The sequence below is a fragment of the Dermochelys coriacea genome, chromosome 4 (assembly GCF_009764565.3).
Source record: "Dermochelys coriacea isolate rDerCor1 chromosome 4, rDerCor1.pri.v4, whole genome shotgun sequence".
Taxonomy (NCBI): domain Eukaryota; kingdom Metazoa; phylum Chordata; order Testudines; family Dermochelyidae; genus Dermochelys; species Dermochelys coriacea.
The window spans coordinates 109,344,888-109,368,114 of NC_050071.1; the positions used below are offsets into that span (position 1 = coordinate 109,344,888).

The 23,227-nt window shown below is 42.8% G+C and overlaps 1 protein-coding gene across 1 annotated transcript in view; it reads left to right on the forward strand.

Moving 5' to 3' along the window:
• The window catches only part of SEPSECS (Sep (O-phosphoserine) tRNA:Sec (selenocysteine) tRNA synthase), a 48,160-nt gene extending 25,837 nt beyond the window's left edge, over positions 1-22,323 (forward strand). The window contains exons 9-11 of the mRNA XM_038398807.2: positions 15,694-15,787; positions 16,468-16,558; positions 17,986-22,323. Of these exons, the coding sequence (XP_038254735.1) occupies positions 15,694-15,787; positions 16,468-16,558; positions 17,986-18,241 (441 nt within the window). The 3' untranslated portion in view covers positions 18,242-22,323. The remainder of the gene's footprint in view (positions 1-15,693; positions 15,788-16,467; positions 16,559-17,985) is intronic.
• Positions 22,324-23,227: the final 904 nt, after the last annotated feature.

Sequence of the window (23,227 nt, forward strand, 5' to 3'; positions counted from 1 at the left end):
CTTCTTTTGAAATGCAATGCAGATTTTGTTTTGATGACTAGGTGTTTCTAACTTTAGTTATTTACAGTCACTCATTTTCCATATGAATATGACACATGAGTATGAAGTATTTAAAACTACATGAAAGAGAAAGGTACAATGGAGAGGAACATTTTGATTTGTAGCTGTTTTACATATGTGTTACCAAGAAAATGTAGATTATATTGATAAATGTGAACGTACTATATTTTGTCTCTACAGTTCAAAATCAAGTTATATTGCTGCTCTACTTACAACTGAACTTAGGAATAGTGAGAGAAAATACTTGTAATGCATATTAAGACTGTTAAGTTTTCAAAATGTTAGTACTCCAATATTCTTTCACTTATTCAGATGAGACATTTGTTGCTGTCTCAGAATTCATGAAGTGTTAGATTCCCATGTTATAGTTTGTGAGATTTTTTTAAGTTACTGCAGGATTTTCTGTTTATATGGAACTTTCAGATGTTTTGTAGAACCTTCATTCAGACCCACAATGTCCATGACTTTCTCACTTAGCTGACATTAATGCATAAACTTAATATCTTAAATTATGTTTTGCAGTTATGCAAGCACATGGCATGAGTAAATGGTCAAAAGCAGTATATATGTCCAGAGTCTGTATTAGAGATGCATGGATGTAAAGGTCATGCAGACACAGAACAATATGCATTGTGGGATTTACAAAAACAATTAAGTTTAGAACATGAGGATTCCGTTCAACAATGTGTCATCATCTTACCTGAGTGGTCGAGGGTTGGGGGTTTTGGGTTTGTTTTCTTGCATTTTTAAGCAACTATTTTGGAGCATTTAACCCTCCATTTGTAGTCCAATTTCCATTTTTAAAACTGACATCAATTATATACCAGTGTTTGGAACAATTGAGATTTCAGCTTAAGCTCTGTGCCATTTCAGAAGTTGGACTCTGTGTTTTAGCAAGCTGTAGTTCTCAGTGGTTGCAGAGGGGTTTTCAATTTTAATCACTCTTTTCAAATCCTTCGACTTTGTGTTTTTCTTATGGATTCTTAAGACTAAAGAATGTCTAATCTTGTATTTGTAATCAAATACAGACTATATAATCGTTTTAAGCATTTAAGTTCTTTACAGTATGTTGTCCAAAGGTATCTTGAAACAAGTATATTGAAGGGGCTCTCTCTGGAACCATAATGTGTGTTAGTATATTTAGTATGGGCTGGAATACAGGAACTTCTAAGTTCTAAATTTCTATGTCACTTACTTGTTATAAGGCCTGGGGCAAGTCATGTAGGCCTGGTCTGCACTAAGAATTTATATTGGTAGAGCTACATCCCTTAGGGGTGTGAAAAATCGACACCCTGAGAGGCATACTGTTCCAGCCTATCCCCAGTGTAGACCGTGCTAGCCCAATGGAACCTAACTGCCCCCTCTGGGGAGGTAGTTTACCTCCATCATGTACTCTATCAGTAATATCTACACTGAAGTGCTGCTGTGGCACAGCATCTTTTTAATTTAGACATATCCCTAGAGACTGCTTTCAAAGGTGCTGAGCTCCTGCATTTCCCATTTACTTACATTGGGTGCTTAGCCACTCTGAAAATCAGATACAACCACCTCTCTGTTGTAGCTTTCTTATGTGAAAAATAGGGATGATATTGACAGGGGTTTTGAGATTAATGGGTTTGTAAACTGCTTTGAAGATGCCAGGTGCTAAGGATTAATTCTGATCCTAAAATAGTTCAAATGTCACAACAAAAACCCAAATCCACATACCTTAGCTTAATTTCTTAGGGTTAGATTCTCATACTATCCCATTCTCATTAAACCAGGTAAAAGGGACAGAATAGCATAACAGGGCTCTAAAATCTCTATATCTGGCCAGGGAGGCACTGCAGAAGATAGCTGTAAGGCTATCCTCTGAGGAGCACTTTGCAAATCCTGAAATAGGAGTGGGATGGAGCTCTGGTCAGGAGAGGTGTATTGGAGGAAGGGTCACAGTAGGCATATAACTATGGAAATTCTGGGCAGTGCTGCAGCTCACAGGGCAGCCCCGGGAGGCTGCCATAACTGAGGGTGTGTCTAGTGCTGCAGCTGTGCCATCATAATGTAGATGCTTCCTACATCAACGGAAAGGGTTTTTCCATTGATGTAGTTAATCCATCGACCAAGCTGCATCTACAGTGTCTATATACAATAACTGGGTTGCACAGCGTGAAACATTTTTCACTGCTTAGAGTGATACCGCTAGGTCTGTCTAATTTTTCAGTGTAGACCAGGCCTTAGTTAGGCCCCAAGGGCTTTCTGTGTTAAGCCAGGGATGTCTCCATCTCTGAGTAACCCAGGATCAAGAGGGTGCAAAGATGGCTTAAAGCCATGATAGCTCCCACCCCTCCAGAACTGAAGATCTGTCAGAAGGAAATGATACCATAGTTGGGACCCTCCTTCCAGATGATGATGTGGTATCCTCTCGCACTGAGGATACCTCTCTGAGGGAGGGAACGCCAATTATTAGGAAGAGACAGGTATTAGTAATGGGAAATTCAGTCAGTAGAAATGTCTATAACTGGGTTTGCAATGAGCGGGAGAACTGCATGGTGACTTGCCTGCCTGGTACGAAGGTTGCGGATCTCTCGAGACCTCTAGATAGGCTCATGTGTAGTGCTGGGGAGGAGTTGGTGGTTGTGGTACATGTAGGTACCAATGACATAGGAAGGATAGGAGAGAGGTCCTAGAGGCCAAATTTAGGCTGCTAGGTAAGAGATTGAAGTCCAGGACCTTCATGGTAGCATTCTCCGAAATCTTTTCAGTTCCACGCGCAGGGCCAGTTAGGCAGGCAGAACTGCAGGGTCTCAATGCATGGATGAGACGATGGTGTAGGGAGGAGGGGTTTAGATTTATTAGGAACTGGGGAAATTTTTGGAAAAGGGGGAACCTATACAGGAAGGATGGGCTCCACCTAAAATAAAATGGAATCAGATTGCTGGCACTTAAAATTAAAAAAAGTTGTAGAGCATTTTTTAAACCAAGGGCTGGGGGAAAGCTGACAGGTGCGGAGGAGCACATGGTTCAGACATCCCTTGGGGCGGATCTGTCAAATGAAAAAAAAAGTCCCATTCAATTACATCGTGTAATGGCCAGCAGCTTAAAAAGTTATGAGTTTTTAAAGTGCTTATATATCAATTCTAGAAGTCTAAATAATAAGATGGGTGAATTAGAGTGCCTCATATTAAATTAGGAGATACATATATATATATATGAAAGGAGACTTAAGGAGCTTGGCTTGTTTAGCCTAACTAAAAGAAGGTTGAGGGGAGATATGATTGCTCTCTCTAAATATATCAGAGGGATAAATACAGGAGAGGGAGAGGAATTATTTCAGCTCAGCACCAATGTGGACAAAAGAACAAATGGGTATAAACTGGCCACCAGGAAGTTTAGACTTGAAATCAGACGAAGGTTTTTAACCATCAGAGGAGTGAAGTTTTGGAATAGCCTTCCAAGGGAAGCAGTGGGGGCAAAAGATCTATCTGGTTTTAAGATTCTACTTGATAAGTTTATGGAGGAGATGGTATGATGGGATAATGGGATTTTGGTAAGTAATTGATCTTTAAATATTCAGGGTAAATAGGACTAATCCCCTGAGATGGGATATTAGATGGATGGGATCTGAGTTACCCAGGAAAGAATTTTCTGTAATATCTGGCTGGTGAATCTTGCCCATATGCTCAGGGTTTAGCTGATTGCCATATTTGGGGTCAGGAAGGAATTTTCCTCCAGGGCAGATTGGAAAGGCCCTGGAGGTTTTCGCCTTCCTCTGTAGCATGGGGCATGGTTGACTTGAGGGAGGCTTCTCTGCTCCTTGAAGTCTTTAAACCATGATTTAGGGACTTCAATAGCTCAGACATAGGTGAGGTTTTTCATAGGAGTGGGTGGGTGAGATTCTGTGGCCTGCGCTGTGCAGGAGGTTGGACTAGATGATCAGAATGGTCCCTTCTGACCTTGGTATCTATGAAAAAAAAATATAATAGGCATCACAGAAACTTGGTGGAATGAGGATAATCAATGGGACACAGTAATACCAGGGTACAAAATATATCGGAAGGACAGAACGGATCGTGCTCGTGGGGGATTGGCATTATATGTGAAAGAAAGCGTAGAATCGAAGTAAAAATCTTAAATGAACCAAACTGTACCATAGAATCTTTTTGATAGTAATTCCATGCTTGAATAATAAAAATATAGCGGTAGGGATATATTACAGACCACCTGACCAGGATGTTGATAGTGACTGTCAGGGAGATTAGAAGGGCTATTAAAATAAAAAACAATGGGGGATTTCAGTTATCCCCATATTGACTGGGTACATATCTCCTTTGGAAGGGATGCAGAGATAAAGTTGCTTGACAGCTTAAATGACTGCTTCTTGGAGCAGCTAGTCCTGGAACCCACAAGAAGAGATGCAATTTTTGATTTAGTACTAAGTGGAGCATAGGATCAGGTCCAAGAGGTGAATATAGCTGGACTGCTTGGTAATAGTGACCATAATATAATTAAATTTAACATCCCTGGGGCGGGGAAAACACCACAGTGACCCAACACTGTAGCATTTAATTTCAGAAAGGGTAATTACACAAAAATGAGGAGTTTAGTTAAACAGAAATTAAAAGGTACTGAACCAAAAGTAAAATCCCTAAATTTAAATGTGGCTCAATTTAAATGTGTACCCCAAATTAAAAAACATAATAAGAGAACCAAAAAAAGAGCCACTGTGGCTAAACAACAAAGTAAAAGAAGCAATGAGAGGCAAAAAGGCATCCTTTAAAAAGTGGAAGTTAAATCCTAATGAGGAAAATAGAAAGGAGCATAAACTCTGGCAAATGAAGTATAAAAATATAATTAGGAAGGCCAAAAAAGAATTTGAAGAACAGCTAGCCAAAGACTCAAAAAGTAATAGGAAAATTTTTTTTAAGTACATCAGAAGCAGGAAGCCTGCTAAACGACCACTGGACGGTCGAGATAATAAAGAGCACTCAAGGATGATAAGGCCACTGCGGAGAAACTAAATGAATTCTTTGAATTGGTCTTTACTGTTGAGGATGTGAGGTAGATTCCCAAACCTGAGCAATTCTTTTTAGGTGACAAATCTGAGGAACTGTCCCAGAGTGAGGTGTCATTAAGAGGAGGTTTTGGAACAAATTGATAAACTAAACAGTAATAAGTCACCAGGACCAGATGGTATTCACCCAAGAGTTCTGAAGGAGCTCAAATGTGAAATTGCAGGACTACGAACTGTCTGTAACCTATCATTCAAATGAGCTTCTGTACCAAATGACTGAAGGATAGCTAATGTGACACCAATTTTTAAAAAGGGCTCCATAGGAGACCCCAGCAATTATAGGCTAGTAAGCCTGACTTCAGTACCAGACAAACTGGTTGAAACTATAGTAAAGAACGAAATTGTCAGACACATAGATGAACATAATTTGTTTGGGAATAATCAACGTTGTTTTTGTATCGTGAAATCATGCCTCATCAATCTAGAATTCTTTGAAGGGGTCAACAAGCATGTGGACAAGGGGGATCCAGTAGATATAGTATTTAGATTTTCAGAAAGCCTTTGACAAGGTCCCTCACCAAAGGCTCTTAAGCAAAGTAAGCAATCACTGGATAAGAGGGAAGGTTCTCTTATGGATTAGTAACTGTTTAAAAGATCAAAATAAAGGGTAGGAATAAATGGTTAATTTTCAGAATGGAGAAAGGTAAATAGTGGTATCCCCCAGGGGTCTGTACTGGGACCAGTCCTATTTAACATACTTATAAATGGAAAAAGAGGTAAATAGTGAGGTGGCAAAATTTGCAGATGATACAAAACTACTCAAGATATTTAAGTCCCAAGCAGACTGCGAAGAGCTACAAAAGGATCTCTCAAAACTGGGTGACTGGGCAACAAAATGGCAGATGAAATTCAGTGTTGATAAATGCGAAGTAATGCACACTGGAAAACATAATCCCAACTATACATATAAAAGGATGGTATCTAAATTAGCTGTTACCACTCAAGAAAGAGATCTTGGAGTCATTGTGGATAGTTCTCTGAAAACATCCACTCAATGTGCAGCAGCAGTCAAAAAAGTGAACAGAATGTTGGGAATCATTAAGAAAGGGATGGATAATAAGACAGAAAATATCATATTGTCTCTGTATAAATCCCTGGTACACCCACATTTTGAATACTGCATGCAGATGTGGTTGCCCCATCCCAGAAAATATGTATTGGACTTGGAAAAAGTTCAGAAAAGGGCAACAAAAATTGATTAAGAGCATGGAACAGCTTTCATATGAGTGCAGGGCCTACCATGGTGCAACCTCTAGGTATTACCATAATCCAAGGCAAATAATATTTTTTAAACTCGCTATCTCCTAAGAGATGGAAAGCCCTTTAAGTCTAATTTAGCTTCTCAAAACTAGAAGAATTCTGGAATATAAATATATAGTATGATTCAACTATTTGTGAGAACATATCTCCAGATAAAGATTCTGCATTAAAATATAAAGATTCCAAAATTATTAATATCCAATTCCTGTCCAAAAATGGGTATATGTATTATGCAATATGTATATCTGCACTGAACGGTACATATTGTAGTAGATGGCTTTATTAACGGGTAAACCTAGAAACCATAAATCCCATTTCTAAAGACTTCCCTGTGATATTCATAGACTGGATTTTTGTATTACTACCTCACATTTCATGGTCGGTCTAATATGAATCCTCAGGCTAGACTGATTTCAGTGAAGCTCTGCTAATTAACAGCAGATGAGGAACTGTCCCTTTATATCCAGGTTACCAAAATTGGCTCCAGAAACAACACTGATTTTTTTGCTCACTTCTTCAAAAGGCTCTTGATAGTTTTATGTATACTTCTGTGAAGCTTGCGATATGTCTAACCTGACCATGTCATCTGGCACTTTTGATATACGCTGCCTCTAGGATTAACTGAATTTTCAGTTTTCCGTTAGATGTGATTGTTTTAGGGGGTTAGAAATCAAACTAGAATGCCAGAAGTGCAATATATATTCATATAACAACATTTACCTCAATAGCTAGCTAGTTTTTGTGGTACAGTTGTTTCACATTTTCATTCACTCTTCCCCCTAGCAATTTAGCTGACATTTACTGTGTAAGTAATTCAATACATCTTTTAGTAAGATAAGACTTTTAAAAACTGACTTATAGTGCCTACCACATAAAAATCAATTGTATTTACCTACATTTCTTTTAAATAAGAGCTCATTGTATATATTTGCTTGGGGTGCTTATAAATTTTCCATGCAGCAGAAAATGATTTTATAATAGAGGTCAACTATAGACTTGACCCCCCAAAATACTGCCAAATCTGAAGTCATTAATTTATTGTACAGTGAACTGCTTAGCTAACTATTTATTTATAGAAGATCTAGATCTTGTTAAATGGAAAATAAAAATTCTAAAATGCAAAGCATGCTATTTTACAAAAACAGGAAAACATTTAAATTTGTATACAGAGGTTTTCAGTCAGTTGGATGAAAATGCATATACCTAGGTTTCCTCTCCTACTTCTTCATTCTTCCCTGATTCATCCAGTCCCTCCACATGCAAGTAACAATTCTGGGCTAATTGAGAGGTTTAGATATCAAATCATAAATGAGGAAAATGTGCTGCTATAAGTAGCTAAGTTAAGAACCCAATTATACAAATTGGAAGGTTTTTTTATTAAAGGGACATTGTCAAATATACTATACTATAGGGAAGTCCTCAAATGAGACACGCTTAGAGTGTTAAATTGTTGGAGAATATCTTACTGTTCTCATCTCTAACTTTCTCTCATCACCGTTCTCCTCAATAAATGTATTCTGAGAACAGGCATTGTAAATACACTCTCTTGCAGTATTATCCTCTGTTGCTGCAGAATTAAATAGCCAATAGAGGGAGTACAAAATGATGAACAAATCAGATTACAAAAATGATACTGATATAATAGACGAGCACATTAGTGATGCTTATTTATTCCTGAGGGAATTCTGCACCAAAAAATTAAAAATTATGCACAGTGTTTTAAAATTTTGCAAATTTTATTTGTCAATAATTGTGGAGGCTCCAGCATGGCAGTAGGGAGCACAGGGCACTGGCTACACAGAGGTAGGAGTCAGTCCTAGGACACAGACTCGACAGTGAGGCTGCACCTTAACCTGACACAGTACAAGGACCAGGCCTGCCCCAGAAACACCACAGGGCCCTGCCCCTCTACGCCAGGCGCACCTGGTGTGGGACAGGCAGGTTCAACCCAGCAGGATCCAAGTGTGGAGCGACGTAGTGTGGGGGAATCCAGGTGTGGGGTGAGACGGTTCTGTGTAGGACAGTCTGTGTGTATGTGGGGGATCTGGATGCACAGGGGCTCGTTGGGGGTTCTGGGTGCAGGGCTAATGGGACTCTGCAGAGGGTCCAGTGAAGGTGGTTGGGGCTCAGCTGGGAGGTCTGGGTGCTGGGAGAGAGTGGGGCTTGGTGGGATGGGAGTTGGAGTTTGGAGGGCTCAGCGAGGGGAGGTCCACATGCAGAGGGGGGTGGGACTTATTGGGGTGGGGGTTCGAGTGCAGGGGTTCAGCAAGAAGTCTGGGTGCAGGGGGTGAGGCTCAGTGGGGGGGTTCGGGTGCAGGGGGCTCTGTGGGGAGGTTCTGGGTGTTGGGGGGAGTGAGGCTCGATGTGGGGTCTGGGTATGGAGGGGTCCAGATGCATGGGTGGCAGGCAGCTCCCCCACAGTGACCCCTCCCTCCGCAGCTGAGGAGTGATGGGGCAGGAAGCAGGAGGGAGCAGAGCATGATTATGGTGTTTGTCTTCCATGAGGAGCAAGAAAAATGTGCCTGGATATGGGAACAAATGTTACTTTTAAGCTTCTAAGGGTATGTCTACACTACGAAATGAGGTCGAATTTATAGAAGTCGGTTTTGTAGAAAGCGTTTTTGTACATTCGAGTGTGTGTGTCCCCACACAAATGCTCTAAGTGCATGTAGTTGACGGACTATGTCCACAGTACCAAGGCAACTGTTGACTTCCAGAGCTTTGCACTGTGGGTAGCTATCCCACAGTTCCCGCAGTCTCCACCGCCCATTTGAATTCTGGGTAGAAATCCCAGTGCCTGATGGGGCTAAACATTGTCGTGGGTGGTTCTGGATACATATCGTCAGGCCCCTGTTCCCTCCCTCCCTCCGTAAAAGCAAGGGCAGACAATCGTTTTGCACCTTTTTTCTTGAATTACCTGTGCAGACGCCATACCATGGCAAGCATGGAGCCCGCTCAGCTAACTGTCGCCATATGTCTCCTGGGTGCTGGCAGACATGGTACTGCATTGTTACACAGCAGCAGTTTATTGCCTTTTGGCAGCAGACAGTGCAGTATGACTGGTAGCTGTCGTCGATGTAGTCCTGGGTACTCTTTTAGCCGGGCGCCTGGGCAAACATGGGAGTGACTCAGCCAGGTCGTTTCCCTTGTTTCGTCTCATGGCGATTGAGTCCTACCAGCAGTGCACTGTCTTTTAATCTGCAGCCAGCAGAAGATGATGGCCAGCAGTCATACTGCACTGTCTTCTGCCGAGCACCCAGGAGGTGACGATGGCTAGCGGTCGTACTGCACAGTCTGCTGCCAGCAAGATGTATAAAGATAGATGAAGTGGCTCAAAACAAGAAATAGACCAGATTTGTTTTGTATTCATTTTCTCCTCCCTCCCTCCCTCTGTGAAATCAAAGGCCTGCTAAACCCAGTTTTGAGTTCTATCCTTGAGGCGGCCAATCAGTTTCTCACAAAACCACCCCCTTTGTTGATTTTAATTCCCTGTAAGCCAACCCTGTAAGCCATGTCGTCAGTCACCCCTCCCTCCGTCAGGACAACGGCAGACAATCGTTCCGCGCCTTTTTTCTGTGCAGATGCCATACCACGGCAAGCATGGACCCGCTCAGATCACTTTGGCAATTAGGAGCACATTAAACACCACACACATTATCCAGCAGCAAATGCAGCACCAGAACCTGGCAAAGCAAAACTGGGCGAGTAGGCGACGTCAGCGCTGTTACGAGAGTGATGAGGACATGGACACAGACTTCTCTCAAAGCACGGGCCCTGCCAATGTGGGCATCATGGTGCTAATGGGATAGGCTCATGCAGTGGAACGCCAATTCTGGGCCCGGGAAACAAGCACAGACTGGTGGGACCGCATAGTGTTGCAGGTCTGGGACGATTCCCAGTGGCTGCGAAACTTTTGCATGCGTAAGGACACTTTCATGGAACTTTGTGACTTGCTTTCCCCTGCCCTGAGGTGCAAGAATACCAAGATGAGAGCAGCCCTCACAGTTGAGAAGCGAGTGGCAATAGCCTTGTGGAAGCTTGCAACGCCAGACAGCTACCGGTCAGTCGGGAATCAATTTGGAGTGGGCAAATCTACTGTGGGGGCTGCTGTGATGCAAGTAGCCAATGCAATCAAAGATCTACTGATATCAAGGGTAGTGATCCTGAGAAATGTGCAGGTCATAGTAGATGGCTTTGCTGCAATGGGATTCCCTAACTGTGGTGGGGCCATAGACAGAACCCATATCCCTATCTTGGCACCGGAGCACCAAGCCAGCGAGTACATAAACCGCAAGGGGAACTTTTCAATAGTGCTGCAAGCACTGGTGGATCACAAGGGACGTTTCACCAACATCAACGTGAGATGGCCGGGAAAGGTACATGACGCTCGCATCTTCAGGAACTCTGGTCTGTTTCAAAAGCTGCAGGAAGGGACTTTCTTCCCAGACCAGAAGATAACTATTGGGGATGTTGAAATGCCTACAGTTATCCTTGGGGACCCAGCCTACCCCTTAATGCCATGGCTCATGAAGCCATACATAGGCAGCCTGGAGAGTAGTCAGGAGCTGTTCGACTACAGGCTGAGCAAGTGCAGAATGGTGGTAGAATGTGCATTTGGATGTTGAAAAGCGCGCTGGCGCAGTTTACTGACTCGGTTAGACCTCAGCGAAACCAATATTCCCACTGTTACTACTGCTTGCTGTGCGGTCCACAATATCTGTGAGAGTAAGGGGGAGACGTTTATGGCAGGGTGGGAGGTTGAGGCAAATCGCCTGGCTGCTGGTTACGCACAGCCAGACACCAGGGCGGTTAGAAGAGCCCAGGAAGGTGCAGTGTGCATCAGAGAAGATTTGAAAACCAGTTTCATGCCTGGCCAGGCTACGGTGTGAAAGTTCTGTTTGTTTCTCCTTGATGAAACCCCCCCGCCCCTTGGTTCACTCTACTTCCCTCTAAGCTAACCACCCTCCCCACCTCCCTTCGATCATCGCTTGCAGAGGCAATAAAGTCATTGTTGCTTCACATTCATGCATTCTTTATTAATTCATCACACAAATAGGGGGATAATTACCAAGGTAGCCCAGGAGGGGTGGTGGAGAAGGGAAGGACAAGGCCACACATCACTTTAAAAGTTTAAAACTTATTGAATGCCAGCCTTCTGTTACTTGGGCAATCCTCTGGGGTGGAGTGGCTGGGTGGCCGGAGGCCCCCCCACTGCGTTCTTGGGCATCTGAGTGAGGAGGCCATGGAACTTGGGGAAAAGGGCAGTTGGTTACACAGGGGCTGTAGCGGCGGACTGTGCTCCTGCTGCCTTTCCTGCAGCTCAACCATACGCTGGAGCATATTAGTTTGATCCTTGAGCAGCCTCAGCATTGAATCCTGCCTCCTCTCATCATGCTGCCGCCACCTTTCAGCTTCAGCCCTCTCTTCAGCCCGCCACTTACTCTCTTCAGCCCGCCACCTCTCCTCCTGGTCATTTTGTGCTTTCCTGCACTCTGACATTGTCTGCCTCCATGCATTCGTCTGTGCTCTGTCAGTGTGGGAGGACAGCATGAGCTCAGAGAACATTTCATCGCGAGTGCTTTTTTTTTCGCCTCCTAATCTTCGCTAGCCTCTGGGAAGAAGATCCTGTGATCCTTGAAACGTGCAGCTGATGGAGGAAAAAGAAAAGGGACAGTGGTATTTAAAAAGACACATTTTATAGAACAATGGGTACACTCTTTCACGGTAAACCTTGCTGTTAACATTACATACATAGCACATGTGCTTTCATTACAAGGTAGCATTTTGCCTCCCCCCACCGCGTGGCTAACAGTGGGGAACATTTCTGTTCAGCCATAGGCAAACAGCCCAGCAGGAACGGGCACCTCTGAATGTCCCCTTAAGAAAAGCATCCTATTTCAACCAGGTGACCATGAATGATATCACTCTCCTGAGGATAACACAGAGAGATAAAGAACGGATGTTGTTTGAATGCCAGCAGACATACACTGCAATGCTTTGTTCTATAGTGATTCCCAAGTACGTGCTACTGGCCTGCAGTGGTAAAGTGTCCTACCATGGTGGATGGAATAAGGCTGCCCTCCCCAGAAACCTTTTGCAAAGGCTTTGGGAGTATATCCAAGAGAGCCATGAATGCCAAGGCAAATTAATCATTAAACATGCTGGCTTTTAAACCTTGTATAGTATTTTAAAAGGTACACTCACCAGAGGTCCCTTCTCCACCTGATGGGTCCGGGAGGCAGCCTTGGGTGGGTTCGGGGGGTACTGGCTCCAGGTCCAGGGTGAGAAACAGTTCCTGGCTGTCGGGAAAACCGGTTTCTCCGCTTGTTTGCTGTGAGATATCTACAACCTCCTCATCATCGTCTTCCTCGTCCCCAAAACCTGCTTCCGTGTTGCCTCCATCTCCATTGAAGGAGTCAAACAACACGGCTGGGGTAGTGGTGGCTGAACCCCCTAAAATGGCATGCAGCTCATCATAGAAGCGGCATGTTTGGGGCTCTGACCTGGAGCAGCTGTTGGCCTCTCTGGTTTTCTGGTAGGCTTGCCTCAGCTCCTTAAGTTTCACGTGGCACTGCTTCGGGTCCCTGTTATGGCCTCTGTCCGTCATGCCCTGGGAGATTTTCACAAATGTTTTGGCATTTCGAAAACTGGAAAGTAGTTCTGATAGCACGGATTCCTCTCCCCATACAGCCATCAGATCCTGTACCTCCCGTTTGGTCCATGCTGGAGCTCTTTTGCGATTCTGGGACTCCATCGTGGTCACCTCTGCTGATGAGCTCTGCATGGTCACCTGCAGCTTGCCACACTGGCCAAACAGGAAATTAAAATTCAAAAGTTCACAGGCCTTTTCCTGTCTACCTGGTCAGTGCATCTGAGTTGAGAGTGCTGTCCAGAGCGGTCACAATGGAGCACTCTGGGATAGCTCCCGGAGGCCAATACCATCTAATTGCGTCCACAGTACCCCAAATTCGACCCAGCAAAACCGATTTCAGTGCTAATTCTCTTGTCGGGGGGTGGAGTAAGGAAATCGATTTTAAGAGCCCTTTAAGTCGAAAAAAAGGGTTTTGTCATGTGGATGGGTGCAGAGTTACATCGATTTAACGCTGCTAAATTCGACCTCAACACCTAGTGTAGACTAGGGCTTAGGAAGAGTGGTGTTTGTTCTGACTGTTGTCCATCTGTGTTCTGTGCTGAGGTGTGAGGGGAGCATCGCTAACATTGAATTGTTTGGTTGGTGAAGACCTGAAGCAGCTGTGTTGTGTGGATTTTTTTTCCTAATATTGTGATGTCGCATATGCATTAGTCAGTATAGGTAGGAAATTCACGTAGGCATCTCTGCTTTTGGCATCCTTTTCAATAAAGGAACTGTCTGATGAAATGACATCTAAACTTTTGATACCCATCTATAATGTTTAGAAAGCTTGAGCAGCAGCTGCAGGGTGACCAGCTACTTTTCCCAGAAAGAGGACAGGGAGGGGAACTGTCTGCATGACATAGTTGACTGTGGAGAAGAATATAGCGTATGGCACAAAATACATCCATACTCATGCCAATGCTCTCTTGCTTAATGTGAAGGCAGATCAGATGCTGACTTATTGTCATTCTTGTGTAGAAAAAGAGGGATCCTTTTAGGAGCTGATGGCAGTTGCAGCTCTCTAGTGACAGATGCCAAACTGCACTTTTTTTCTACACTAAGATTGTTCCGGATTAAAACAGCGCAAGCAGCACTTTGGTATGACTTGGCCTGCAATGAAGGTAGAACAGTGTTCTCCTCACTTCGGACAAGTGGGTCCAAACCTCCCCAACTATTTACCTTTAAATCAGGGCTTTGGAGCTGTGCTCCAGCTCCAGGCAAAAACCTGCAGCTCCACTGCTCCAGAGCTGCTCCGCGCTCCAGTTCTGGCTCTGCTCCGAAGCCCTGTTTTAAATCAGTCAAAAAGCAAAAAATCTGATCTGATTGATTAACAGTTAATATTTAACCGTCATTTGTATCCAGATCTGTGATGCTAAACAGTAGAAATATTCTTATTCATCACAGAACTATTTCAGCTGGTAAAAAACAAGAATATTTTCTTCTCAGATATTGATGGGAACAAAATGTGCTTTTTTAGTGTTGTATTGGGAAGTTAAAAAAGATGGATTAAAGGAATGCTAATTCCTGTTTTCTTTGGGATCATGCAGGGTTAATTTTTTTTGAAGTGGCTATTTATTGATAGAATTTGTGCTCAAAGATATCATCATGTTTCACCAAAGATTCAGCTTCTTATGTCATGAATATCACGGCTATAGTCCTGTCTGCTGTACTTGGATATGAAAGGTGCCATGGGACTTTTGTAAGAGTAGAGGTTTGTCCTGGTGTAGTGGGACAAAATTTCCCTTTAGTCTCATCACCATGTCTTGTTGACTTCAGAGTTATGCACTAGTTGGTTGCCATACTCAATTCCAGCTATGTTATGTACATATGAAGTGTTTAGGGCTCTTTCAGGATGAATGACACTAAACAAATGTAAAATATAGTATTCACCAAGAAATATAAAATATGCTCCGAGGAATGGTATCTCAACTTTTTCACTGAACCAGTTTGTCTCCTGTCCTAATAAATACTATAGACAAGGGCTTTGTGTGTGGCTATTTCTGCAAAGATTTCCTTGTGGCGATTCCCCCACAGCGTCTTGTTGGGAGGGCAGGGTTTGTCGAGCTATGGTAAAGCTCTTGCCCGAAAGCATAGCAGACTGGCTGCAACCCTGCACCAGCTTTGGCCTTGTCAGCTCCTCTCTAACTCCCTGGCTCCCTGGCAGTGGCTGCCCTGTGGTGGTGAACAGTTTAGGTCAGAGATGATGTGGGAGTACAGGCGGTCTGCTATGTTTGCAGATGCAGCCTCTATCACAGCAAGGCCACCCTGTTCCTTCCCATTGCAGGATCCTGGGTGGGGTCTTGCTGCCACAATCTCCTCAAGAATGGATTACCTTTTCTATATAAATAGAAGCCAAAGAGGGATTGATAGGAATCCTGAGCACAGGTGCTGGCCCACATGGCTGCTTCCTCTGGTCAGGCAGGGAAGACCATGGTATGGAGGCAACTGAGCACCCCCTCTCCGTATGGAGGGAGATCTACGAAGGAAGGGGCTTCCATGTGCAGCTGAAGGGCACTGTCTGACCTATTGACTCAAATAAATGGCTGATACTTAATACATATGAACTGGGGACCACTTGGGTACTTCGATATATTCTGGAGGCTGACAACTTTCCAGAATTGATATTAACTATTCAACCGAGAAAGAGAAAGAAAAAGAAAATTAATTGAAAATTGTTGCTTTTTTCCAGGAAATATTTTCCTACCTTTCAAGTCAGCTGAGGAAGCTAGCAGAAGTCTACAATGAGAGGCTGTTGAACACACCACACAATCCTATTTCCTTAGGTAATTCCCATTCAGATTTGAACTAAGCCAGCACTTCTGAAATCTTCTGTATTTTTAATACGCTTGCATACACAAGATGAGCTTGCATATGGTTCCCTCTTCCATTCCATTAATCTTATACCAATACAAGTCCATTGAAATCAATGGAATTACATCAGCCTAAAAGTGGAGTAGTGCAGTTAGTGACTCAGGCCCTGTATTTATATACCTAACTGCTTGTGATCAAAATATGCTTAGTTTGATCATGAGAGTAAAAAGACTGACATGTTAGCATTTAATACTACAATTTATTTAATTTGTTTATTTAAACTATTTGTTTAATAGTTATTTCAACCACAACTGCTTGGTGCTGAACCTCAGTAAAATAAACTACTAGTGAGTCCCTTTATTTACTTGGGATTTTCATTGTAAGTAATAACTCTGTTGAACCTGGAAAACTGGAATGTCTCTCTCCACGCAGTATCTCAACTGTATAAACAGTATAATCAGATAATGAAAGGATACATTTAGTGGAAAACTGAAAAGACTTAAAAATAATAGTAAGAATGTTCATCTTAATTATATTCTAAGCCAAATACTTAACCAGGTCACCATTGTTAGATAAAATTTATCAATGGTTCTTTTCTGATGAAAGAGGAGCTTTATTACAGTTATTATAACACAGCTATTTATGTCTTCAGCTATGTCACTAGAGAACCTAGATAAACATAGTGACATGGCTGTCACTCAGCTTGGATCTATGCTTTTTACAAGACAAGTTTCAGGAGCAAGGTAAGCATCTGAGATATTTTAAACATTTTTCATATTCAGTGAAGTTTGCTGTGCTGTGATGGTTCTTAGGACTTTACAAACTAACTGAGGTATAATGTGTACACGTATCTCTCGCACAAATTTGAAGCTAGTTGTAAAGAGTCAGAGTGATGCATTCTTCATTCTGCTGCTGTCGCCCTTCACTGTCCATTACTTAAGCTTTCCCAAAAGTGTCCTCATGCTTCCTCCCATGCTGCTCCATATGTATACAAGGAGCTTCCTGTAAAAATTTGCTAAACCACTAACTACATAATGTCTGTCAAACCTCTCCTTAAAACTTGCTGCTGTCAGGATGCCTGCAAAACACTAAATGCTGGTTAGACAATTGGTGTGCTATGATATAACCACTGATTACCATGTTACATTGCACTATCCCTGTCTGTTTGCTTTAGCACCTGGTGCCACTAATCTTAAGATTGTCCTTGTCCAAAATTATTCATAGTCTTTTTGTTATGTGTGGCAGTAGTGCCTAGCACAATGTAGTCCTGATCCCTAATTGGGGCCTTCTAGGTATGATACCACAATAAAAATTAGTAATAATGCATCTTTCACTAGTTTTGGAAGCTGTTACAGTACTTGACAAAAACTGAGGTTTGTAATTTTAGAGGAATATTTAACTTGGCTTCAGCTGTATTTTAAAAAATCATCTTTGTGCCGAAGACCTGGGAAACATATTGCTAATCTCTAATGTTGTTAGTTGCTTTTTGGAGTGTGAAAGAAAATCCTACTTTCCAGAATTAACTTCTGCCACTGTAGGTGGAAAAATTTTACTGCTAGACAGTACATGGCAAGGGAAATGCAGGCCAAATAATTTTTAATAATTTCAATTTAAACCTTTTAGAAGAAGAGGATGATCTAAAACTTGTTTTGGCAGAATTCTTTAATCTGAATATTGCTGCTGTCAACCAGCTTCTGCTACAGAGTTAATGTCACTTTCTCTGGCAGAGCTGAGTATTTTCACATCAGAAGACATGCTTCATTAGCTTGGATTATTCCACTTCTTACACAGATGAACTACAGTAAATCTGTATGTACTGCAGTAAGATGGCTGGGGTTTTTTTTGATTTGCCTGATAACTGTTCCTTGTCCTGCTACTATAGTCCTCTTTGTGTAGATTGGTCGCAACAGATACCATCTTTGAAAAGTTCAGGGTTTCATCAAGTTCAAAATTTCCAGTCCTATCTGTACCTACGCTGGGTTTTTTTATAGTTCTTGATTTTAATATTCTTTAATAATTGATTCACTTCTGGTACTTTTACACAAACTTGTTTATAATTTACACGTGTTGTTATGCATAGAAATGCTTGTAAATGATTTCAGAATACTGTGCTTCCTGTAAACAGCCCTGAGCATTTTTAATTGAATTGTGATTGTTTGTTTTTTTTCAGGGTGGTTCCCCTGGGGTCTTTGCAAACAGTGAATAACTACACTTTCAAAGGATTTATGTCACATACAAATAACTATCACTGTGCTTACCTCAATGCTGCTTCAGCAATTGGAATGAAAAAGCAAGATGTAGACCTGTTCCTAAAAAGACTGGATAAGTGTATGAAGACTTTTAGAAAAGAAAAGAGCAATGGAAAAGATGTGCCTGAAATGGATAACTGTACCAAACATACAAGTGCGGGAGAGACTGAAGACTAGAACAAGATGTGGATTTTGGAAGACACAAAGTTTGGGGTGATGATTTTTTTTTTTTTGATTGTGGGAAGTTTGTATCCTATTTACATTGTGGAATATGCAAGACAGGGAATTGGAATTTAAATTTTAAAAAAAACTTGGATGAAATTCAGATTTAAAAAAATTATTGGGTAATATTCACCGCTGTGCAGACAGCAAACCATGAGGCTTTTGCACCTCTGAAAACCCACTTAAGTACTCAAATAGGGCTTAAATGGTATGAAGGCTCTAAGATGGGTCTTTGTCTAGAGATGAATGTGCACCATTGTGATTGGAATTGGACAAATATCTAAAGAAAATTTCAGTGAATATTGATTAATATTTTAAAGTGAATTTGCTTGAGCAGTGTTTTGTATCCCTTCTGATTTTGCTATTGGTATTCATTTAGCAAACAGTCCTTTTTTGCTCACAAAAATGTCTGTGGTCTGAGTGTTCATACATGTGAGTATTTGCTCATGAGATGGGCTCACAGCCATCTCCTGCTACATCTCTTTATGGCATGAGAGGGGAGATGGATATTATTAAATGAAATTTTAAAATAAGGTAAGGATGAGATACAATGTGGAGAGATTGTTTTTCCGAGTCCCTTTCCTGATAGTAGTTTGAACAGCTGCAAACAGGAGTCACATGTTTGAAGTCTGGACATGTTCTTAGGCAAGAAACACCATGGAAAGGCACAGACTCTCTGTGGCAAAGGGAAATCTACAACACTTCATACCCAGCCAATCCTCAGCCCCTGGAAAGATTTGCAGGATTGAACAGTCCCACAGGAAGCATATGGGGGTAAACAGCAAGGAAAGAAGGGGGCTGCAGTAGGAAGGCAGTGAAATGGGAAGATCTTCCCTCCCTCTTGCATTTTATGTGCCTTAATAATTGCTCTCCTGAATGGGAGCAATCAGAAGACCTGCAGTAATGGGAGATTGGTTCTCCTCTGGGCCCTGAAGAGGGACAGCAGATATTCATGGAGACTCCCAGGAGGTTAGATTTACTCCAGCACTTCGATAATTTTTGAGAGCATGCCTCCTAATTCTGAACCATCTCCTGTGGGTGGTGCTGCTGCTGCACCAGCTATATTCAGTGGCTGACTGAACTGGTTAGCCTAGCTAAGGGCCCATATCACTGAATTTGCTTTTGTTGGCTTAGGCTTGTAAAGTTTTTCATTTTAAAAAAAAAAATTAAAATGGGATTCATGCCGCATATGCAGAGTGGCAATTTGGTTAAATTGAAGATATTCCAAATCATTTATTGGTCGAGTGGAGCAAGATCAAACGCTCAATTCAGTGACATTTCTCTGTGTGTCTGTAATGTGCTATCTTTGGCACGCCGCATCTGATCAATTTTAAAAATAATGGAATGTTCTAGGCATCCATGGGCACACTTCTGTTAGTTCAGGTGGAAATCAGAACACCAGAAGAACCCAGTTCAGAGGAAAATCAGGGCCCCAGACTGTTCGTTGCCACAGGCAGAGGAATCTCTGCTGCCCCCTGTACATAGCAGAGGCAGCAGCGTAACCTGTTGAGTGGGGAGACGGTAGCCTGGACTCTCACAGAAATGAGAGCTTTCCAAGGATGGTATATAGGGAGGGAAGTGGGGGGGGAGGAGGGAGAGTCCAGTGCATAGGGGAGGAGTAGGAACCCAGAGAGGGAGGGGGCCAGGGTGAAGGGATGCATTAGGGACCAGAGGGATGGGGCAGTCGTGATGGGTGAAGCAGGGACCCAAAAGCGGGGGAAAGGGAGATGGAGGGGGAAGGATGCAGGAACCCAAAGAGGACTAGGGGTCAATGGTGCTGTGGGAGAAGCAGGATCTACAAGAGAATATAAGGGATGGGAAGCAGGGGCCCAGAGTGGAGAAGGGGGGAGGAGAAAGCAGGGGTGGGGAGTCAGGAGGGGCAAACCATAAATACTTGGGGGTGAGGAGCAAGGACCTGGAGAGTGGGGAATGGTGATGGGGAGTGTAACAGGGCATAGCAGGGCCACCCTTGGTCCTGCCTCTGCTCCACTCCAAAAAGCACTCCAAGACCTTCTGGCTCAGCAGTCATCAGTGCAGTTTATTTGCATAGTGCCACCCCACCACCTTCTCACCAGGTCCAGCTTGGGGGCTCTAGCCTTGAGGACTCCTTAGTCTCTGGACCCAGAAGGGCAGAGCTACCACACTCCTTCCCTGGCTCACCCCTTCTCTTGCTCTCTCTCCCTCTTCCCCCCACCCCCCCGCTGTCTGCCACTGGGCCTGTATATAGACCCAGGCTAATCAGGCTGGCAGCTGTTTCTCCTTTGCCAATCAGCCACTGGTTTCCCCCAGTCAACCCCAATTTACCTCCTTTAATTGGAGTTGGAGTGACAGAGAGCTGGCTCAGCTATTGCTGCTGAGCACCCTGTCACAGGGAAGGAGATATGCAGGGGGGACACATAGATTGGAGCAATGGGGACACTGGTATGAGGAAGGGGGTGGAGGAGTTGTAGGGAGATCCTGAAATAGAGGAGGATGCAGTATGACACAAGGAATTTACTACGGGGGAAATGGAGGAATGCAAGTAGCCCCTAGGGGCACATTGTGCTTCGCCTGCTGAAGCTATGAAGAGTGTGACCCCCACACACACTTTTACATACACACATTTTGTTTTGTGATACCATTGTCTTGGCATATTTTTACTTTAACATAATATCACTGTTTAAATGCTGCATTAATTCTATCCTCAAGTTAGATTTTGTTAAACTTACTTGTTCATAAGCATGATTTGTATGAGCCACTGTAAAATACTTTTATACAAACTAAGGCCCATAAATTGTAGAATTCTGCCAGCCGGAACAGAACTGCCAGACTTCCTATTCTGCCAGTGCCACAAACCTTTGTGCCCCATTTGTCCACTTCTTTCATTGGCATCGTCAGGGCTTCTTTCCTCAACACTAATCTCTATGCCTGGAATGCCCCGCAAGGGCCGCTATTCTCTCTGCAATCAAATCTGTACTTCAGGCTCACATCGAAGACTCAGCAAATGCCCTCATGAAGCGAGTCAATTTAATTTTTTTAAAAAAAAACCTTGTACCATCATGATGTGCATGTGCCTTAAACTAAATACCTCTGTAATGTCATTGCTGCTACTCTTGTTTCTTCTCACCCCGTTGTTTGTCACTCTCACTTGCTGTGCCGCTGTCATTTGTTATGTCATGTCGCATCTTAATTTAGACGGTAAACTCTGAAGGCCATATGCTGTGGGTAATTTAATAATAACTTGAAATGAAATTTGATTTAAATAATCCAAACTCAAATAGAAAAGAATTACCAAACCTTTGTGTTGGTCTCTTACAATGCAGAGCTAGTTCTGTACAAAAGATCTGAGCCAAATTATTAAACAGAATGCTTTTAAAGGAAGATTATAATGTCATTGACCACTATCCACCAGTATGTATGATAAAGTAAGTAATGTGCATTCCAGTGATGCTTCAGTTACTAACTTAATCTTTCCATATGTCCCTTACAATAACCAATTATGGACAAGACGATGGTAAATACTACCCCTTGGAAGTGGGCAGAGTTTCACAGCACTGCTGCTAGAAAGTGGTGATAGAATGGAGGCAGCATTGTTTGGAGGTAGGGCGAGAGGGAAAAGCTGACAATGTCTGCCTTCCATGAAAATTTTGCAGTGAGATTTTATGGCGAAGGAGAAGAACTCAAGAACTTTTGCTGCACTGCACCCAGCCACAAAGTTCACAGGAAGGTATGAGTGAACTGACATTTGACCTGATGATCATGTGGAGATTTTGAGCAACTGCACTTTCAACATAAGTAAGGCCACGGGACCTCCCACAACTCCTCAAAGAAAACCAAATTAAGTGGTTGAGAGGGGGTGGGTTTGTGTGTAGGAAGGGGCCAGTGCTGTTTCTTCACAGGGTGTGCGAGATGCAGTGCTTTAGTTCCATTTTACCATGTAATAACTTGTGCTAATTAGATGTTCCTGAATGTTTGACATGTCTGATTAATTGTGTATTAAGATCTCTTATAATGTCTTACTTTCACGGGCAAAAATACATAATAAATGTTTTAATATATTTGTCTTTGCAGCCTTGAATATTTTTGTTTAGCTTATGTAAATCTCATTTCAGAGGATCAAGCAAATTCTTCAAGTATTTATCACATATATTGCACGTGTGCGTCACGTCTGTTGGGGGCCAACTCTACACCCTGAGTTTACTAATGCCTCCAACTGAGTGTTTAAAGGATGGAGGTGGCCCCAACCACCCACTTCCTTCTTACCACCTGTGGAATTTTCAATTTCTCAGCTTGCTCACTGTGTGATCTATCAGACCTGATTGAGGGAAGGAGGAGATCATTATTAGATCAGCCTGAGAGAGAGAAAGGGCAGGCCAGCAGGGCCAGGGTAAAGGAAGATCACAGCATGGAGTGCCTCTGGCAAAAGGTGGTGATGCTTATTATATGACACAATAGAATAGAACTGCTTTGGGACTTTAAGAGGGTTGTGGTTGATACAACACAAAGTACACAGTGGTGGTTACAAATTGGAGGTGTCAGAGCGATTTGTTCAGGGAGACAGGAGCAGAGGGCCACTTCCTGTCACAGGACACCATCTCCAGATTTGCTGACAGGATTCCTCAAGATGGCAGAGAGGCGTTTAAATCCTTTAGCTTGAAGGGGCAACTTGCATGTACATCCCTTCAATTAGACCATGCAGACACAGGAAGTGCCAGAAATTTCAGAGGAGGAAACCATCCATCTTTATCATCATGTCTTCTCACCAGCCCTCATCATCATAAGGCAAGAGATTTGACTCCTGCGGTGGGAATGGTGTACAACCTCTGTTGGATCTCCCTCTTACATCCTCTCCATTTAATTGCCATTTATTTTATTTTCATGGGGTGTGAGTATTTCATTGCTACAAATCGTTGGGTCCTAGAAATCATAGAGGTGCGTTACTTGATACAATTCTAGTCCCTC